We start from the raw sequence: 21,607 nt of genomic DNA, 5'->3' as shown, positions 1-21,607 counted from the left end.
CAAAGGCATCCCCGCATCAGGAATCAAAGCAAGCTTTATTTGCTGTTGAGGCACTTTGCAATATGAATGTCTGAATAAAACCCGCTTAAACACTCTTGCGCTCAGCAATAGCCAGGGTCCCACCTCGCAGAATGTTGCCGCCGTCGCCAGGAATGTCCCTTTTGCTTCGCTGCAGAAGCATCAGCCAGTGCTGCACATCATCCGCAGTGTCCGCATTACAGAATAGCGTGCGCGAGCCAGACACCAGTGCAAACGTGTGTGGTCTGAAATACAGTAACGCACGGTGTGGAACTCCAACACTCCTCACGCCTACTCGACCGCTCCTTTTCTCCTCCCCACGAGTTGAAATGTTCCTGGGATTGGAAATCATTGGGAAATATTTAAAATGTTATCACTACTCCGTTTCAAGCAGAATAATAAGCAATTTAATGGAACATTTTTTTACTTAAAGCTTTCGTGACTGCAGGAATTCATATTCTTGGGTCTTTCGGTAAAGTCATGTAGATAGGTTAAACAAAAATCCAGAAAGGGACACCCCTTCGTCCTATCGTCTCCACCATTGACTCACCCACCGACAAACTGGCCCGATTTCTGTCTGAGACCTTACAACCATTCACTGGTAAGACCACCTCAGCTGTACTCAAATCAGCTCACTTGGTATCGTTAATTGAGGACATCTCACTATCTCCAGGTGATTTGCTCGTTAGTTTTCAATGTGGTCTCTTTGTTTACCAAAGTTCCTGTGCTTGACACCATTGCAATCATTGAAGATTTGGTCCAACAAGGACTGAATGCTGATGTACCGGCCCTGGTGAGACACTGCCTCACCAACACTTACTTCATCTGGAATGGAACATTCTATAAACAAGTTGAAGGTACCCCCAATGGGTTATCCCTTATCTCCAGTTGTAGCCAATGTTTTCATGGAGAAATTTGAGACAGATGCCATCCAGGCATCCACTCTACATCCGTCCTTGTGGAAGAGGTATATAGATGACACGTTCGTCATCTGGCCACATGGCCGACCAGCTCTGAACCAATTTCTCAACCACATCAATTTCCTACACCCAGCCATAAAATTTACCATGGAGGTGGAAAAGGATGGCAAGTTACCATTCTTGGATGTTTAAATCGAAAAGAGACCAGATGGCTCAATGGGACAGTCTACAGGAAAGCCACCCATACGAATGCCAACCTAAAACCTGACTCCCACCACCATCCTGCCCAGAAGAATTCCCTCATCAACACTCTACACCATAGAGCTCTATGTATTTCCGATCGTTATCACCTAGCCAGTGAACTGGAACACGTACATCAAGCTCTCAAGATGAATGGATATTCAGACAACACACTCCGTAAAGCCATCACCCCAACCGTTGGGAAAGAACCATTTGAGGACCCAATCAAAACCATCACCTTGCCATACATAAGCAGGGGTCACTAAAAAGATTTCCAAAATCATGAGCAAACACAAGATCCAGGTTCGATTTAATACAGTACCTAAAATTCGTGATCTGATCCCACCTGTGAAGAATGTGATCCCTGACATGCAATACCCCGGCGTCTACAAACTAAGCTATGTCTGCGGCAGTAGTTACATTCGAGAAACTAAGCGACATGTCTCGGACCGTGTTCGTGAACATAAGGCAGATCTGAAACACAGTAGGACCAATACCTCGACCGTGGCTGATCATTGTTTTAATGCGGTGGGCTCACACGAAATTGATTTCTCTAAGACAAAGATATTTTGCAAGCCCACTGGCTTTCAACAAAGATTCGGTCATGAAGCCATCCATATATATAGACACAGACACAATTTCCACCGAGAAGATGGGTATAAACGGAGCAATCATTGGAAGGACCTTATCAATAAGTTTAAGTCATAATTGGCTATGATGTTAGTTGTGCTTTACTCCCATTTCAAACTTGCTCTGTCACAGTCACTTCGCGCGCCGACCCCTTGGTTGCAGCTCTGCGATCTGCCATTAACATGATAATCTTACATTAACATGCTAATTTTCACCTGGCAGCCCTTTGGTGGAAAACCAACCATCATTGGGTTGGCTGCCCACCACTTACATTATCATTGGTTGCTGACATTTGGGTTTACGCCCATTTAAAACCCTTATAAACAGTTTGCCTTCTAATCCCCCTTTTCCTGAAGACGACCGCTTGTGTTGTGATCAAAATGTCCGAGTGTTTTGTTTAACCTATCTACATGACTTTACCGAAAGACCCAAAAATACAAACGTTTTTGTTTCCACGTTTATAAAAAAAAATGTCAGCTGCTGCGGTTGTCATGGAAAGTAAACCATCCAGAAGTGAGCACCTTCTCACCACACTCATCGCACCTTGCGAATAAACAAAGTACTCAATATTAACACTCATATGATCAAAGGACAATTCAGAAATATATAACAAACTCAAATAAAACCAGAAAATGAGTAATAACAATTACCTAGAGTTTTTATATATCAGATGCCCCCCACTCCTACCGATAAAGTTAATACATAGCTTATAACTAAAACAACTTACTTTTATGTGTTTAAAGGAGCAGAACAGGCCACACAATGTAGACTTCGCATATACAGTATATCTTGCATATATATTACACCAAAGGGAGCTTGTGGCTGTGCAATCACCACAGATGAAGGCTGCTTGAATTTCACCCACGATAAATTCTTTGGCAGATAGTTAGCCGGGGTAAAAAGGCAGCTTCATCAGCAGGCGCAGCTGCGAATCCTCTGAGCAGCAGCGCTTAGCTGTGGGAGCTGACCGGGCAGCAGCGTCGAAGGGCAGCCGCGAATGAGCGAGCAGCGTTTGGCTGCACGCGTCGCAACGCTGCGGCGTGAGCAGGAAGCCAGGATGTGGGCGAGTGCCCCCCCCCTCCAACCCTCCCAACCCCTCCAACAACCTCCACCCCCCCCCAACACCCTCCGCCCCCAACAACCCTCCCAACACCCTCCACTCTCCACCTCGCCAAGTGACCACGTGGTTGGAGAGTCACGCCCAGCGTGACTCGTCCGCCGTCTGAGGGCGCCTCGTGGAGGCGTCTCGGCACGGGTGGGGGGCGGGGGTGGTGACCGCATTGGGATCATGGCCAGGAAATAAACCCAGAAGCCGCCCTCCCTCATGATTTAGTGGCTTGGGCCGCAAGCGCATGCGATGAAACGTGGCCGGCTGAGTTTTATCCCAAGTGCTGATAAATACTGTGCAGGAAAAAATGGAGTGTGCAGTGTCATGTAATGTTACATCTCCACGACACATAAATGTGTGTTGCTCATAACAAATTTGGAGTTTAATCATGTTTCAACTGTCAATTAGCATGTATGTGTCGACAGTCTGCCCATTTCGAATAATTTGTTTTTAAACAGTTACCGATTCGGAGGATACACTTTACTGTGCAGGTCTTTAGATTTATAAAGGCTGAATCACATTCACCCTGATTATTACAAGTGTAGTGACATCGCGGGATGTCACTGTGTAGTGCCGGCCCGAGAGAGGCACGGTGTGCGGTGCATTGACATCATGGCTACCACTATGGTGTGGGTGTAGTACCAGCCCTAGAGGGGCTCGGTGAGCGCTGATTGATAGCGCAGGATGGCATCACGCTTGGCGTGCAGTGCCAGCCCTACAGGATAGGGTGTGGGAGTGCCGGCCGTAGGAATGAGGTTACTAGAGGCCATGCCACTCTGGTTGACCCGAGAGGACACGTGACCGTTTCAGTCTACAAAGGGGCCCAAAGTGGGGGCTAGGGGTGGTCACATGGTCGGGGTCCAGATCCTGCTCGAGGATTCTGGAAGGTGGTCGTGGCCAAGGGCGGAGCCAGCCACGCTGCAGAGAATATAAGCCGGGTCCCCCAGAGGGATTGGCGTTATTGCCTCCAAGAGTACGTCTGCGACTCAGTTGAACTCAATACACAAGTTTAACCAAGTAGCGTCACCAGATATGGTCAACCCCGCTGCCAAATGAAGGCCTCTCAAAACCACCACAATCTCAATCCTGCGATTTAATATGAAACTGTCACATTTGGCCAAAAGTGCTAAACCCACTGAATGTCAATGTTCACCCAATTATAAAAGTGATTTCACTTCAGTTCGGGTGATCCGTAATGCACAAAAACAAGCAAATGCTTCTTACACTATCATTAGCTCATTATCTGACATGATACACTTACCCTATCTCACCTATTTAAGACTGTGTACAAGTTAATATTCCTAAAGGATGTCATTTGGCACTTTCCTGATAGTGACACATTTAAAACCTGCCATGTTTTTTTATTAAGCTGTTAGTATTCTAATGTTTATATAAGCATCAACCTATTAATTCATATCAACATTTAGTCTAAGGATGGCTACATTATTGACTTATTTTTTAAGCCCTTGGACATTTAACCTCATAAATACAAGTTTCACAATTGGTACAAGGATTCTGTCATTCGCAAAGATTTATATGTATTGCCACATCAAGGGAATTCCAACGCTGTCATTACCTCACAACATAAGCATGACTTCAACCTCACACCACAAGGCCCTGGTCTCCGCTGAGAAAAATCAGCATTGCATAGTCTAACCAGCAAGACCTCGGCGTGACACACGCACACACGGGGTGTTATGACGTCACATCAGTCACCCACGCAGTAAAGCCCAAGTTCATTTCATTCTGCAAAGCACAACGACTTGCATAAAAAACCCATCGAGAAATAATAACCAAACAATAGCTGTAAACAAAACCAAATCTAAATAACAAACAGTATATTCAACTTTTGATTTAAAGCTTTCGTGACTGCAGGGATTCATATTATGTGGATTTCACACCTGATGATGATTGCTTGTGTTGCAGTCAAAACGTCGTGAAAATGTTTATTGTTTTATTTTTATATTATTTTATTATTTCCCTTCTACGTGCCTTTACCGAAAGAACCAAGAATATAGTATATTCAACGTTGGCACAGAATGTGTGCGTCAACGTCGGTGTAAGAGAGAATTTGAATATGGAAAGCTGAAAGTAAAGACGAGTGTGGGTTAGGTGTGGCCTCACCTGTCAGGATCGTCTGCATCTGCGTAAGCCTCATCGAGCATGCCAGCCTCCAGCGAGCCCTGCAGACAGCACAACAGAACCCTTCAACACACAATTACAAATAACCCAATAAGCCACTTTCGGTTATGTCGTCTTGCAGTATTGGAAGGGTGTGTCAAGTGATGTCGGCTTTATAAAAAAGACACTTGTGAGTGAACTGGTACCAGGGCTGAGTTGGGGTCAGACGACTCCTGGAACATTTTCTGGAGTTGACCTTCCGTGGCGCCTCGCACTCGTTCCAGGAGGCCGAGCCACCGACTGTGTCGAGACAAAAAAGGTTGAGGAAAGAGATTGCGAGAGAGGTAAATTGAGTGGGGGAGAGGGAGAGATTGAGAATAGGAGAAATTAAGCAAAGTAAAAAAGAGCAGAAATGTGTTTTTGTGGATAATGCAATATGGGGTGACAAAATATTGTTTATAAGCAAAGGAAGCACAGGAAGGGACTGTTCTTGGCTAATCCCTGGAATGAAGCTGTGAATGGTACACAGATGGCCAGGATGCAGCGTACGTCCACCACATGAAGTGGAGTAACACCGAGTACTGCTGTGGCAGAGACCAATCCTGCGGTCCCTGAATGCACCACGTACAAAGTGCAAGTTATTTCATTTTCTAAATGTTTGGCACCGAAACAACTGGATTGTGACTGGATCACACCGCAGCAAGTGAAAGCACAATTAAATTTGCTTTGCTACTCCAACTTGCAAAAGTTTTTTATTTTATTAATTGAACTTTTGTTATTTTTAAATCCTTTATATTAAGTTCGCGTGCTTGCTTGCGTGCTTGCTTGCTTAGGACCGTGCAAATCTTTCGGTCGTTTTTTAACCCACTTCCCGTGATCCAATCGAGCTGACATTTTCCACACAGACTCGTTGTGCCAGACAATTATTGTTCGTGAAAAAAAAATCCCAAAATTTTACACTTTTTAGCCAAAATTTTTTTATTTTACATATATTCAAATAGAACGCATTCATGGCTTTGGCTGAACGTCAGAGTGTAAGAGCCCAGAGCGTAACCCCTCCACAGGCCGTGGCGGAGTAGCGCAGTTGGTAGCGCCCTCGCTTCCCATGCCAAAGGTCGCGGGATCGATCCCCGCGTCCTCCACAGGCGAATATATTTTTAAATCCTTTATATTAAGTTCGCTGCCACGCATATAAAGGATTTATAGTGAAAAACTTTGTTTTTACGGGTTATACTTATTAGTAATTAAAAAAAAAAGTCATAAGGCTTATTAAATGGAACTAGACCAGCATTGGTCTAGTTAAGGGCTATCAGCATATTTTCTCAAAGACTATCTTTTTCATTATCTTACCTAAATAAAGTTACTATAATAGACAACAAAAACGTTGCGTTTGTTTAAATAGTATGCACTCAATAGTAAATATATTTTATTTTAATAAAAGTTTTTTGGACATCCAGTTGGCTTAACCCAGATTTGCTATGTATAGTTTTACACTTCAAAAGTCTAGACTTCTTGACACTGAAGAGAAGTGGAAATGGTAACGTTAAGAAATTTCAACTGACAAAGACACAAAATGTAAGCGGTTTTGTTTTTATAATAAATCTCCGAGAAAGCTGTGGTCAAAGAATGTTGTGTACTTTGTGTTCTTGGCTCAGCAGGGGGTTATCAGTCACAGAAACATGGAGGTGTGGGTGGGACATCACAATGCGCCTTTCCTGTTCTGGCATGTGGTCACCCACTGTGCAGTAGGGACACTGAAAAGCCAGACACACAGGCCAGTGCAACTGGTTCCCCGTGTGACAAACGCCGTCAAGCAAACGCATGATGAAAACCATCAGCACAGATTGCACTAACATGCAATTTGTCAGGAAAGACGCAACTTTTTAAAGTAACAAATCATAAGCGTTTTTTTTAAGAATTAGATTTTTACTTAACCAAATTAACTAATGGCACTTTGGCCTACGGGACATACGAATTCAAATTTTCTTTCTCAAACTTTCGATTTTCTTGCCCTAAACCATTGTCTCTTCTCTGGTCACTATAGTCCAGAATTCCACACTGCTCCCTCCTTGTCCCCTCGTTTGTTAGCTGGTCCCGCTTCCCCAGTCCTCTCTCTGCGCGGCCCCTCCCCCCTCTCTCTATTTAAGGCCTCGGCACAGATTCGTTGTTCTTCTGTTTGTCTTGGTGTGTGTCTCACTCTGTGTGTGTCTCTCTGCATATGTGTCTGCCTATGCTGTTCTCGTGTCTGTGTTTTATCATTAATTCTTACCTGATGATGGCTGCTTGTGTTGCAACCGAAACGTCGTATTCTATTATTATTTGATTAGATTTTCTATGTGACTTTACCGAAAGAACCAAAGAGTAATTCCGGCAGTAACGAAAGCTTTGAATCTATTATGTTACAAGTGAATTGACTAGGAACAAGATACCCTGTCATGGGATCTCCTTTGCCAGTACCAAAATATGATAATAGGTTTTCCCCTTTTTTCTGGCAAGAAAAAAGGGGAAAACCTATTCTTAAGATACCCTGTGCCTGAAATGATAGTTTGTTCAAAACTCTACATGTAACACAATGCTATGTTGAAAACACTTGTGTCAGGGAAGAGTCTTTGGCAATCTTTGTGGCCCAGAATAAGCTTCAAAGCATTTTTCTCTGATGGCAAAATTTATAGACTTAAGCAGCAATGCCCAGGTGCAGGAGGCATCTCATGAAAGCAGCAACAACCAAAACTAGTGGCAGCCCGTCAGCGTGTCCGTCGGTTGCAACTGCACCTGGCATCCTCTTGGGACGGAGCGCGCAGGCGGTAGGTGCGATCCTCCGTTATGACGTCAAAGCAGTTCTCCCTGTGCTCGTCACCAAACACCTCCCTGCAGACACAGACCAAGAGTGAGTTTCGTGGAACAGGCAGAAGCCATCGGCAGCGCATGTTTATCTCACTTGTGACCCATGAAAGCCCGTTGGATTTACAATCATGCATTAAACACTATAATCGAATATTAATGTCTAGATTTAAAATTATCTGACGGTGTACTTCATTCTTGTAATCTTATGATTTTATTCAATTGTCTGTGTAAGCCCTCACTGGAAGTCAAGTTCCTTTTTCAAGGTGATAGTTTGTTAAAAAGGAGGAAACGAACACTCATCATACGAGAAGAACAATCAATACTGGTTCTTTCGTGACTTTACCGAAAGAGCCAGAGAGTATGGATTCCTGCAGTCACAAAAGCTTCAAATCAAGGAAGAGCAATCAAGCTCCGCAAAGATGGATTGATTCTACGGTTGTACTGCCATCTCTTGTTTATCCTGCAACCCAAGCCTACAACACGTGGTATTCCCAGGCAGTCGGCTAATGCAATTACTAACCAGATTCAACTCTGCTTCGTTTCCAAGATCTGATTAGATCAGGCATTTTAAGGGTGATCCCATCGTAGGCAAACACCGAAGTGCACACAAAAGTGTACACTTCAGTGTTATTATGTAGAACCATACAATTCAGTACGAGTGAAATATAAGTACATTATACAAAACATTGAGTTCGAATTTTTATCCTAAATGCATTCATTCGACCTTAATCACACGGAACTTTTGGCCTTCAAACCCTTTGTTGGTTTAAAACAGAAAATAAAGAACCTCTCTAATTTTGACTACACACATTGCATAATGTTAAAAAGAGAGAAGTGAAAGCAGAAATGTATGTTAGATGCCACCAGCACAGCCCAATGTGAAATAATAACTCACAGGAGGCCCTGGGAACACACAGAGTGCGTCCATGTGAAGCCACATGACCTTCCAGGGCTGCCTGAAATGGCGTGGGGGAGTGCGTGGGAGTGCGTGGGAGTGCGTGGGAGTGCGTGGGAGTGCGTGGGAGTGCGTGGGAGTGCGTGCGACTCAGGGGACCTGACCTCACAGACGCGAGATCGATGGTACCGCGCTGCCTCTCCTCACGATCATTGTCGTAGTATGCCAGGCCGGAGGGCTGCAGCACGAACCAGCGACGTTTCCAGCTGCGGCGAGCAAGACGCAGCGGTGGCCGCCCCTGTCCCTGCTTGTCCAGCCACCCGGACAGCGTGGCCTCCCGGCGTGTGCGGAACCACGTGAAGGTGCCCTCGCTCAGCACACACCATCGCCGCTTCCACGCAGCCGCCAGGCTCTCTGCTCCGGGGCATCGGCCGGCACCACGTGTCAAATTCATGCGATTTCGCTACGATTTATCTGCTAGCATTCAGGATTAGTTAATCGTTTTCAGATAAACGTTAAGCAGGTGAAATGTTGTTTCATACTGACAAGTTTCTATCTTGCATCAGCTGGCCAATTTTACAAATGTCTTATTCTGTGATCCCCCAAAATAACATTTCGAAGAAGCACTTATTTAATGATGTCAATAATTTATTCCGTTTGCTCTAGAAGCCTTTAATCCTCCTGTGAAAGGCTATGTTACGTCTTCGAGTGTGACATCTAGTACTTCCTCTTATTATTATGATCTAATTCTTATGTTTGGCATATTTGGCCCATTTCATATTTTTCCTCTTCGTCAGACATGTTAGTAAGAGGACGTAAACAAACAAAATGCAGTGAAATAAACTGGATGCACAATAGCACAATATGATAACTACACCACTCATCGAAATGTGCAGACATACGTGTACGTTGCACTCGCACAAATAAACACATATTTACACTGCAACTACGAAGCCAGTCTGATCAGAAAGGATGGCTCAACACACCCATGTGCCAACATTCTTTCTCAACGTGAGATAACAATCACACCTTGACATTTACCGCATTAAAGTTGATTGTTTTCTTCTCGAGTACATTTCAGTTGGTGGCAATGACAGGTGTTCCCCGGGACTGCTATGCTTGTACGCTCATGCACGTGGATGTGCGTGTGTGCGCGTTTGCGCATGCAAGCCTAATAGTGCCAGGCAGCACACACATACGGGTGTGTGTGTGTATGTGCAAGACTAACTGTGCCAGGAAACACACGATTGCGTGTGTGCGTGTGTGAGTGTGTGTACGTGTGTGCAGGCATTAGTGCCAGGAACACACACATTGGTGTATGTGGGTGTATGAACTGGGGAGTGGTAGTGTAGTGGTTACCAGCAGCCCGAGTGCGATTTCTGCTCACAGCCAACATTGGTGACAAATATCTGGACTGGTTGCTGGGCCTCCTGTAGGTTGACTCAGCCTAAAATGTGTACCTCGTGTGGTGTTTGTTACGTGTGTGCCTGTTTGTGCATGCTCACCCTGGAGAGAGAGGAAACCCTGGTGGAAGGGGGGACCGATGCTGCTGTAGACGGACTCGTCCTGCAGTATGGACTCTTCGTCCGACACACCGCCTCGTACCACGCACTCCCCCTCACTCTCAAACTGGGCAAATGCACGCACAATGTCCACAACATTGCTGCATTCATGACAGGTGTTAGTGCATGATTTATATAAGCCAGGGCACTCGCTTGCAATGCCGTGGTATAAATGGTGCTTTAATTTACACTTATGCAAGCACCATATTTCAGAGAGCTTTTTAAGACTCACCGATGACAACTGTTCCCTTGGGTTGCCCCATCCTGTGGCCGAGTTATTTCGGGAGAAATCCTCTCTGAAGCTCCCCTGGTCCGTGCACATGCTGTTACGGTACAGTTCCCCTTTGCAGCTCCTGTTTTGGGTATCCGTTACACTGGGTGAGATTAAGGCGTCCTTAATGCCTTCCCTCTCAAAAGCCGAAACGTTTCCCTTCACCGTTCCTTCGGAGCTTCCCCTGGCTCTGGCAGACTTGGTGCCAGAGCCGAAAGAGAAGCGGTAGGTGCAGTCCAGCGTCACCGGCCGACTGTTCTGCGGCACCTGAAACGTGGTGCTGCAAGTGAACACTGCATCGTGGTTCTCCACCGTAGAGTAAACGTTCTCCTCGTCCGGGTTCGTGTGGGGGGAGCCCGGCTCGGTGGAAGCTTCGCTGCCCTTGTCTGCCGGGTCGGCAGGGCGATTGCTGAAGAATCCAGAGTCGCTCACTCGCTTGTTATCCACTATGGCATACTGGATGAGGGGGTTGCACGTGGCAGGGGGCACTACGGCCGGTGGTGGCACCATCTCGTACACGTGGGTTTGGGAGTCTAGTTCGGATGCCAGCTCATACCAGTACGGGGCGCTGGGCACAACTGCAGCGTCACAGGCTTGGGGCGAGGAGAGGGCTGGAGCCACTGCCGCTTTGACAATGCCGACATCCATGGTTTCGTTTGCGTAAAGCTGCTCTTCAGAAGAAAAGTCTACCTCGCTGCAGGTATGAGCGCCGCTCGTTCGTTGATCGCTCAGCTGCTCGACCACATCCAATCTGATAGCTGTGGGCTTCGACAGCAAGGTGGCATCACGGTACAACACCTCCTCCTCAGCTCCAAAACCCTCGTCCTCATCCTCCTCATTTCTGCCAGTTTCATTAACAGCAGTGGATGCACCATGTGCGGCAGGTGTTGTCAGCTCAAGCTCTGGGATTTCAGCATACTCGTTCTCTAGTGGTCCCTCATTTTCTTGATGCAAGCCATGATCCTTTCCGGTGACTTCTGTAGCGAAACTGGACTTGCTGCTCTGTAGAGCAGGCAAAGGTGGACACACAGCCTGTGCTACGTTTCCTTCAAGAGACTCTTCAATGCGGTGGAAGATGTCGTCAAAGCGCAGAGACTCTAAAAACTCGTGGCCTGCCCTGGTGGCCTCGGCGTCAAGCCGCATGGCCTCCTCTGCACCCAGCAGTGGGGGGCCATGCTCCTCTGAGCTGTATGGTGAGACCACTTCAGTCTGCCCACCAGCAGAGCATTGCTCCTGCTCTTTGCAATTCTCGGATATGCGCTGTGATCCAATGGCAATGGGTTGAATGTCAGGAAAACATTCAGTGCAATGCGGCAGTGTCACATTAACCTGCAAAAGTTCAAATGCTTTGGTAACGTCAACATCTAAACCTGTTTGATTACATTGCACTCCCGAAATTGTGCCTCTAAGTGGCTGGGCCATCGGTTCCTTGTCAAGAGGCAACTCTAACAAGTGGAACTCTTCAGCTTGTTTCATGTGCAGCATATCTGGAAAAGCTAAGGTACCATCCTCATGACAACTGTCGGAAACCCTTGTAATCACAGTATCATTCTTCTGCCCCACATTCAGGTTTAGGTAATTTGAAGAGCCAATAAAGATACCAAACTCTGCCATCTCATCAGATTGCCCTGACCCACCAATGTCTGTTTGAAAAGTGTCAGTGGCCATTTCTCTTGCAGGCAACACCAAGTGGTTTTTATGACTTCTCAAGTACACGGATTCATTATCAGTAGTCAAAACTTCTGGGACAGGACTTTCCTCCATTCTTAACACCGTGGCTTCCTCCACGCCTTCAATGGCGAGCGACTCTGTACCCATGTGAGAGGTGTTGGTGTTGTCATTGAGTTCAATAGGAATGTTCTCATCCGTCAGGACGGATGGCGTTGTAATCTCTGCTGTGCCTTGATAATCCAGCTTGGCTGCGCTTGGCGGACACGCAAACTCCACGCCCGGTGTGGAGGCGACACATGGAGTCAAGCAGCACGAAGGGATGGCGCCTGTCCCTGGGAAGGCGCTGGCAGCTGTGGGCAGCAAGTAGCGCCTCCGCCAACGGTGGGTGCGGTAGCTCCTCTGAATGGTCAGCACACTCTGCAGCACCGTCCTGTACCACTTCCTGCATCGCAGGGAATCAGGAGCAGCACGAACACTAGCAAAACACTAAATCAACTGTATTGTATAAATTAATAGCCTTAAAATAGGAGTTCTTTTTCACGTGACTAAATGACACCCAAAAAACACATTGATTACATTTTAAACTAGATTCGAAGCTTTCGTGACTGCAGGAATTACTCTTTGGTTCTTTTGGTAAAGTCACGTAGAAAATAAAATCAAATAATAATAGAATGCGACGTTTCGATTGCAAAACAAGCAACCATCATCAGGTAAGAATTAATGATAAAACACAGACACGGAAACAACATAGGCAGACCCAGATGCAGTGAGAGACACACACAAAGACACACTGAGTGAGATACACACCAAGACTTCTTAATTTGACTAAATTTGCTTTCTCAAACTTTCGATTTTCTTTCTCTAAACCATTGTCTCTCCTCCGGCCACTGTGGTCCAGAATTCCTCTCTGTTCCCTCCTTGTCCCCTCGTTTAACCGCCTCCCCAGTCCAATCTCTGCCCCGGCCCCGCCACCCCCTCTCTATTTAAGGCCTCGGCACAGATTTGTTGTCCTTCCTCTTGGTGTGTGTCTCGCTCGGTCTGTCTTTATGTGTGTCTCTCTTTGAATGTGTCTGCCTATGTTGTTTCCGTGTCTGTGTTCTATCATTCATTCTTACCTGATGATGGTTGCTTGTGTTGCAATCGAAACGTCGTATTCTATTATTATTTTATTTTCTACATACATTTTAAACATTGGCTCTTCAATATAACTGTCGCAAAATACTCTTCTTTATATTAGCCCTCAATTAAAACGTATTTAAATATATACTTAACAATTCCCACAGGCTTAAATGGCAATACACGCACGCGAACAGTAGATTCATATAATTGCTGTGCAAGCTAGGACACGACCATGGCGTCTTCTTTGGGATAACATGGCAGCTGAGGCCTCCAGCTCCAACAACACAACTGGTTGCCTTTGCCCAGGGAAAAACAATCCAGCAAACAACTGTGCACATTTTCAGGCTGTGTTGACGCTTATATTTTGTTCAGAATGAGTGCATGTCTGCACAACTGCAACAACTCAAATGCTACGTTGTCATAATGGTGCCAATTATTTAAAAGCCCTTGTGGTGAGGAGATGTATTTTTATTTGGTTGCAGTAATGTTGTTAGAAAATATAGACAATATGAGTAAAAAGGTTTTTTGCAAGTGGATTTTTTGTAGTAAAACCTATATTAAGTTCGCAGAGTGTTATGGGGTTAATCCACAATACTTGTCAGGCACAAGATTTTTGGTCCAAACGGGGAACTGCAGTGGTGCAATGGTTAACAAAAACCAAACACATTGTGGCATCGAGTAAAATTCCCACCAAATGAAATACGGGGGAACTTGTGAAAAAAACCCCAGCAGAAAACCAATGTGGGTGGCTGTCAAACTATAACTGCGGCGGGCGCCCATCTGCTGGTCTGGACACGCCGCCAAACGAGTGCGGAGCCCTCACCGTGTGGCGTAGCCGAGCGCGTGGGCACGGATGACTGTGGCCGCCCTGTGCCACTCCTCGTTGCGCTGTCGCTCCAGCTCCCGCTCCAAACCCTCATGCATAAACACCTGTTCCAGTAACAGCACGCACAGCAACAACGATCCCCCCCCGTCTATTAAGCTTTGAATTTGAATAGACTGCTGGAGCAACTGCTGTTGGCAGGAATATGTGAAAGCTGACACAGCGAATGAGGGGGTGGTGTGGCCAGCACGGTGCCTCGCCACCTTTGTCTCCCCATTGTTGATATTTACACAACCCACCAAATACTCTTTTAAGGCTGATTCGACCAACGGGAGGCCCAGGATAGGTTCACATTAGCGATTGATGTTGGCCATGAGCGGGAACGAATTCAGGTCGTCGAGTTCAAAGTGCGGCGAGCTAACCACTGAGCTAGTGCTCCCCACTCCATGCATGTGCACACACGCATACATATGTATGCACCCATATATGTAAACACATGCACTCACGTATAACAAAACAGGCACACAGTCATGTATGTGTAATGACAGTGGAGTCCACATGCGGTGTGAGTGGATGAGTGGCCGCGGGAGGTAATGACAGGAGAGTCAGCCTGCAGTGCGAATGCACTAGTGGCCACGGGAGGTAATGACAGGGGTGTCAGCTGTGAGTACGAAGGGACTGGTGGCTACGGAAATGATCGAGAAGGGAGCGTGGTCTAGTGACGGAAGAGGACGGTAGAATCTGCTCGTGGAGCGAGCGTCCAGAGTCAGCGAGAAGGTTCGGAAAAGGGGGCGTGACCTCGGTCCGTATGCAAAAAAAATGCGCAGGAGACTCGGGGCTGTTGCAGTGGGGTCTCCGCCTGTGTCAAGTGAACGTGTCTTTAATAAAGTGCCATCTCAAGAAAAGTGTGTCAAGTCGTCTTTACATATGCAAACATGCAAAAAAACATGTACGCATATATACACGCTTGTACACACACGCCCAAAATGCACACAAGTTTTCAGGCACCAATAAACAAAGTGCATTTACAACAAAACAATAATGACCAATGACATAAAACCTTCATGTATGCATCCTTTTGTGTTTGTAGAAATACATCAATAGATTTAAAATAGAAAATCCGAGTCTTAAAGACAAATAACAGAGGCCACAAGTTCATTTAATAGTCTGAGACCACCCCAGATGAAGTCATCCTGGCCTGGGGAATGCTGTAGCCTAATTGGAGTGAAACACGATCATTACTAATGACAAGCGGTGCGCCTAGGAGGGCAGCCGTATCTGCTCCTCATGCATACCGGCTCTAAAAACCTGCCAGCCAGTGCTTCTGTAGGAGTTCAATTTAATGACAAAGAACTTACTGGACACAAATACAAAAAACTCTTTGTATGATCTCCAGTGATATGCTCAAAGCTCTCTAAAGTAAAATATGTGCACGAACATGCTTGAAAGCAATCCTTGCCATCAAAGACAAAGACCACCTCCCTCCCCGTATAGCCTTAACAAACGGTTCTGTTGGGGCAAGTTAGCGAGCAGCATCTATGAAGGCCGATACAATACACGAGGGGGTGGAATGCCAGCACTAATTTGAGGCCGAGTCGACCTAGGGGAGGCCCAGGACCCGTTTAGATAATCGTCACTGGTATTGGCCATGAGCAGAAATTGACTTTGGTCGCTGGGTTTAAAGCAGCACCCTAATCGCTATACTACCACTCCCTCACAATCCTTGCCATCTACCCCCTCCTACACATGCATTCAGGACAAAATACATTACTGTGCAGCACACAATGGGAACTGGCTTCCCTTTTAGGGCCACAATTCCGGTGATGACAGACCGTGTTTTGCCAAACGCACAATAAAAATGTACTGGCAATGTGTGCCCTCTCCTTGGAAATTGAGGCACTTATGGGAAATCACACAGGCTGAGTAAGCCTTTATTAACCATACTGGCAACCCAGAGCACAGTGCACGACACAGGAAATAGAAGAAACATAAGTAAAAAAACATACAAATAAAAACATCAAATGCACTTATTACAATTGATCTTCTGAACCTATTTCCTTTAGACCACACAGAGTGGCAATGTAAAATGATAGGGATGCTTTCCAAAGGCTGGAATATTGTCACATGATGCCAGCTGCCTTGGCAACTCAGTTCAAGTTTATTTATTAGGTATAGCCCTGTGAGCCATTCGGCTCTTGAATCGGGTGCAACCGCAACAAACAAAAAACAAAAACATGAACAAGAAAACAGTGTAGGTACCAATGTGACTTTTTCACACCTCAGGCGTGACCTGTCATGCCTTTGCTGCCATCCCCTCATTTCCTGTCTCGTAAAGGCTGCTGCGCTTCCTCTGCCAAGAGGTTTAACAATTTGAAAAAAAAATCTTCCTGCAGCAGAAGACACATTTATAGTATTTCCTCGAGAACCCACAAAATTTAATTGAGATTATTAAGCATGTACAAACTCATCACAAATGTGGACTCTCCTGAAAATTGGGATATTTAAGTGGTGGTCATGGTTAAAAGCTTATTCCCCTGTCTGGGAGACAGAGTTGTGCATATGCACAGGAATGTAGATGACCAATCTTACATCACATAAGTAGGTGTGTGTTCCTTTGCGAACATGCAATCCTTTGCATCCCTGTGTGTGCATGTGTCCCTGTATGTGCGTGTGTTGTGCTGGCCGCCAAACCCCATGTGTACCGTGGCGGGTTTAATAGGTGCTCACTAACAGCACTTGCACAAATAGTCCAAGGCTATACGGGGATCTTTGTATGTCCTGTGTATGTGTGTCCCTATTTATGCGTCTCCGTATATGTGTGCGTGCGTGTCCACATTTGCAATGCTGCCTTACCCTGCTCTTGCCAAGCTGCCACTGTGTTTCCGAACTGTCATAAACGCGCAGGAACGAGGCACAGCGGCTCCGCGTGTCCTCCGGCAGCGCTAGTTTCCTCATCAGCACACGGTATCTATGCTCGGCATCGCACCACACATGTACACAATTTCTACTGTGATATAAATGCGAGTGACATCACGATTTTACAAGCAACTCACAACAATAATACTCAGATATTTCAAGTTTGAACAAGAATTACTCCATCAATAATGGAACGGCTAAACCGATATTGCAAGAAGACATTAGCAAATCACACATCAGAATGGGAGTCAGAAAATTAGCTATGTTTTTGCCAAACTTACCCAAGTGAAATACGCAAAATGCAGGAACTATTACAACAGTTGTTTAAACCATTGTAACCAAACACAACTTATCCTTAGAAGTAAAGAAGAAACATACATGAAGCTATACTTGTTAAGGTAACAGATACATTTGATAATGCTTGATTTTTTAAAATGTTTTTTGTGTTTTGCTAAACAAAGCTGGAGGTCGGTCCTACAGGTGTGTGCCGTACAGGCTATCTGCGTGCGTACCTGTTGTGAAATTCGTGGACGTCTCTTCGAGCTGGGAAGCCGGCCTGGCGCAGATGCACCATGCCCAGCACGCCAGAAAAGCGCAGCTGGCCCAGCACGCTCGCCTGGTCAAACTGCTCTGGCATCTGCCAAGAAAGACACCGATGGGGAGTACACACACATAACTTTCAAGCAGAGACAAAGACCCTCTGTGGACCATGCAGGCTGGGTGGCCAGAACCACACGTGGTTTGCCTTGGTCTGCCCAGGGCTGATGTTGACCAACACCACCGGATGTAAAATGCTCATTTTAGGACGAGTCAAACCAAGCAAGGCCCAGGCTGGGTACTACATCAAATAACACTGCAGATGTCCATGGCTAGCATACGACAGAGTACAGTGAAGGCCACTATTACTACACATCCACAGCACATAGCACAGAGCAGAGGCATGACACACAAAAATAAGCATGACACACAAAAATAAGCACACACAGTACCATACCCCCCCTGCAATACCACACCACATACATGCAGCCACACACAGCCCCACATATGCCCACACACAGCAATACACACACATGTAGCATACACACGTTTCAAGGTTAAACAAAATGCCATTTGAGCAGTGCTAGGATTAGAACCGAAATTAAAAAATTGGTTGAAGTGTTGAACATATTTATTATTTGTCTCAATAAATAAATACATGCATACAATATACATCATGATTCAGAAATGTCGACATTAGTATTGAGGTGAAACTATAGTACAAGCGACTGGCACAATGCCCTATGAACCTGGCAACCCGGGGTTCGATTCCCAGCCACAACCAATATAAGTGGCGAGTGAAACTTGGTCCCTCCACTTGATCAATCCACACCGGCCATCGTGGTGAAGTATGGTTAAACAATCCCCATGACCGAAGTGGCATAGAGAGGAGCCTTCATCCAGCAGTAGATTGATAAAGGGTTGTATATGATTATGATATTTGTATTGTAATAGTAATAATATTACAATATCTTATATGAAGCATAGTAAATAATTATTTTCAATGAGCTGTTAAAAACCAAAATGAAGAGGTTGAAAATCCTAAATTATTTTGACTCAAGCAATTCTACAATATAACTTACAAAACTCTTGTTCAATTTTACCAAGCGATTCCCCAAACACGTATTAAGCTAACGATATTCACCTCTTCAGTAGGTGGTAAAGGTTTACAACTCAACGCTGGCCTGTGGCTTTAGCATTCAACAAATGGCATGCAGATTTAAGAGAGTAAATTTGCAAGTCAAGCTTTTTTTTATTGCTTATCAGTTGGAAGGAAACCATAGTCAAGCTTCCAACAAAGCAAACAGTCCCACTTCAATGTTAGAACATTAAAGTGTCATTTAAAATGCTTTCAGACGTTAACCGCTAATTTTAAAGAAATCAAGTACAGGAAAGCGACCAAGGGCTACCACTGTTGGTTGAGATTGGTACCTGGGTTGCAAGCAGTTGCATGCAGCCTGTGAAACGCAATACACAAAGAGCTTCCATCAACCCCCTCGGCTTTCAACCCTCCCCCTGTCCGCTCCATGTCCCACTCCGAATTTACTCCAGGGCCAGCACTTCCTGAGTGGCTGGTCACTGGCTGGGCACTGGTGCTGGGGTGGGGGGGGCATTCCTGTCCAGTCGGTCCACATGTTTTATGGCTGCAGAGTAAAAGGCTAGGCCAGCCGGTAAGCACGTTTATCAAGTCACGCCAAAAGACATGGGCATGTTTGGATTGCTGCAGACCGGTGGTCAGCTATAAACTCTAAAATAACCTCACCGGTCTTTCTTACATATATATTGCAGTCACGAAAACTTCTAATCTAGAACTATATAACCTCTTACCACGGCAACTCTCTCTCCCACTTCAGCAAAAAAATAATCTTGCTGTGGTTTTCCCACCTGATGACGATTGCTTGTGTTGCAATCGAAACGTCGTGATTTATTTTATTTTATACCTACGTGACTTTACCGAACGAACCAAAGAGTATGGATTCCTGCAGTCACGAAAACTTGAAATCGAGATTGTCCTCACCGGTATGTTCAACAGTGTTTGGCCGAATTTTCTTCCCTGCATCGTTCATCCCAATTTTAAATGTATAGGAATTTTTCATTAGCACTTTTTTGTACTTTAAAACTGATTTTATTATTGCAAGTGTTTATTTAATGTTTCCAACAGCATAGTTGTAATGGAAGTTGAATACTGTATATATTGTATGTACTCATGTTTTACTAGGTATATAGGTAGCCATTTACTCAGTGTTAGTACTTTAAAACTCAGTCAACAATATGTCAAGTGTGTTCATCATAGATCATTTGCATGTAACCTGCAGGAAATTAAAATTAGAGGGGCATGTTTTCCCATGGAAAATGAAACTAGATAGTTCGTGGAAGTCACCAGCTCTCTTTGGCCACCATCCTGTGCCCTAGTGCCCTACCCACCGGTCAGATATTCATGGTACCTGTGATGACAGAACCTCTAAGCAGCTGTAGTATTTCAGCACTCCTCTTATGCTGCCAGATTTGTTTATTTTTCCACACCTCTAAAATTCTGAAGGTTGTCTAAACGCCAAGCATACCGTTGTACCTAGAGATGTGTTTTTTTAAACATTGGTATGAGTAATCAATTGCAATGTTGCTTTTATTTATTAACACTTTCCTTGTCTATACATGGGAAATCAACGTCATCACGACTGGGTGGCTACTCTTGGATATTAGTTCCAGAGGTGGCTCTAATTAATATTTATTCTGTGTGTGTGGCACCCTTCATAATTTTTACGAAGTTGCTTTATGATATTTACAGTTAGTCAACTTTTGAAAAATGCAGGTCTGTTGAACTTAGTTACACCCTTCTTATTTAGTATGCGCATAAAAATCGCTGACTTTGCCATGCCTAAATGCCAGATGCAAGGGTTAGTGATTCTTTAAGAAAACTATGGAGATAAAAGGACATTTATCAGCAGACACCCAATTGAAATACTCGGTAAATATTCACCAAGCTTAAACAGATAGCTGGGCTCATAGCAAGCATCTGCTGCTGTTATTCAGAGCTTAGCTGGGTTTTGTTAAACAAAAGGCAAGAGTGGGAAGGACGATTGTGGTCAGGGTGTAAGTGAGGAGGGCCAAGCAATCGTTTCGAGCAGAACTTCTAAAACCACTAAAAATGAAGCTTTCTAAAGGTTGCCTTGTGATGTTTTGATTCTACCAGGCCAGCAGTAGACTATACTGAACTTTAAAAAATAGCAAAAGGGCAGTCATGGATTTAAATGAGGTTTTTATTCTCAAAGGTGCAGTTTTCATAAATTACTAACACGTATCTACTGCACTGCATTTCTTTTTACTTGGACATCTCTTCGAGTCGCATCACGTTTGAGCTCACTACAAACGTGAGTTCACATGAATACTTGAGGCATGTTGCTATACAGTCTGAGTGATGGGACTCGGCTTTAGACAAATTCTGGGGGATGAGTATGAATGTTGGTGCTGTATATCAGTAGGTGTAATGGTTTTTGGACACAATCCAAACTGCATGGTACACGATAACCTACTCTAAAGCCTAATGCAAAGCATGTTTCCACAATGACACATAGTAAACATAAATACTATACTGTACATAATATTAGACGAATCTTCAAAGGCATGACATCTGAATTAAATGCGAGCGAATGGATTGAAAGTTGACATGGCAATGCACAACAGAGAATGATACTTAAAATAGCATGTAAAGATGAGTATGAAAGGGACAAACAGCACGATTGTGAAAGAGTTGATGTTAGCATGGACTGAAACGCTTGTTAGAGCAAATTCATAATTTTTGAAAAATTATCAACTTCCACAAAATACTTATTACCGAGTCAAAGTTACCAAACATATATGACTATTACAAACCACACCTCTGCGGCCCCCCCCCCCCACAAATCCCTCAAGACCACACCACCCCCCATTACTCC

At 44.9% G+C, this 21,607-nt stretch overlaps 1 protein-coding gene across 1 annotated transcript in view; it reads right to left on the bottom strand.

Annotated features, from left to right (window-relative positions):
- LOC144718178 (unconventional myosin-X-like) overlaps positions 1-21,607 on the bottom strand; it is a 48,012-nt gene that overhangs the window by 10,834 nt on the left and 15,571 nt on the right. The window contains exons 2-11 of the mRNA XM_078593892.1: positions 17,651-17,775; positions 17,076-17,190; positions 14,223-14,329; positions 10,571-12,722; positions 10,282-10,405; positions 8,941-9,190; positions 7,810-7,905; positions 5,244-5,337; positions 5,041-5,099; positions 124-263 (exon numbers count right to left, since the gene is read on the bottom strand). Of these exons, the coding sequence (XP_078450018.1) occupies positions 124-263; positions 5,041-5,099; positions 5,244-5,337; positions 7,810-7,905; positions 8,941-9,190; positions 10,282-10,405; positions 10,571-12,722; positions 14,223-14,329; positions 17,076-17,190; positions 17,651-17,775 (3,262 nt within the window). The remainder of the gene's footprint in view (positions 1-123; positions 264-5,040; positions 5,100-5,243; positions 5,338-7,809; positions 7,906-8,940; positions 9,191-10,281; positions 10,406-10,570; positions 12,723-14,222; positions 14,330-17,075; positions 17,191-17,650; positions 17,776-21,607) is intronic.

This window comes from Lampetra planeri, chromosome 1 (genome assembly GCF_965212315.1).
Source record: "Lampetra planeri chromosome 1, kcLamPlan1.2.h2, whole genome shotgun sequence".
Classification (NCBI taxonomy): domain Eukaryota; kingdom Metazoa; phylum Chordata; class Hyperoartia; order Petromyzontiformes; family Petromyzontidae; genus Lampetra; species Lampetra planeri.
Note: the sequence above shows the minus strand (reverse complement) of the source record. Positions and strands in the feature narration are given on the sequence as shown.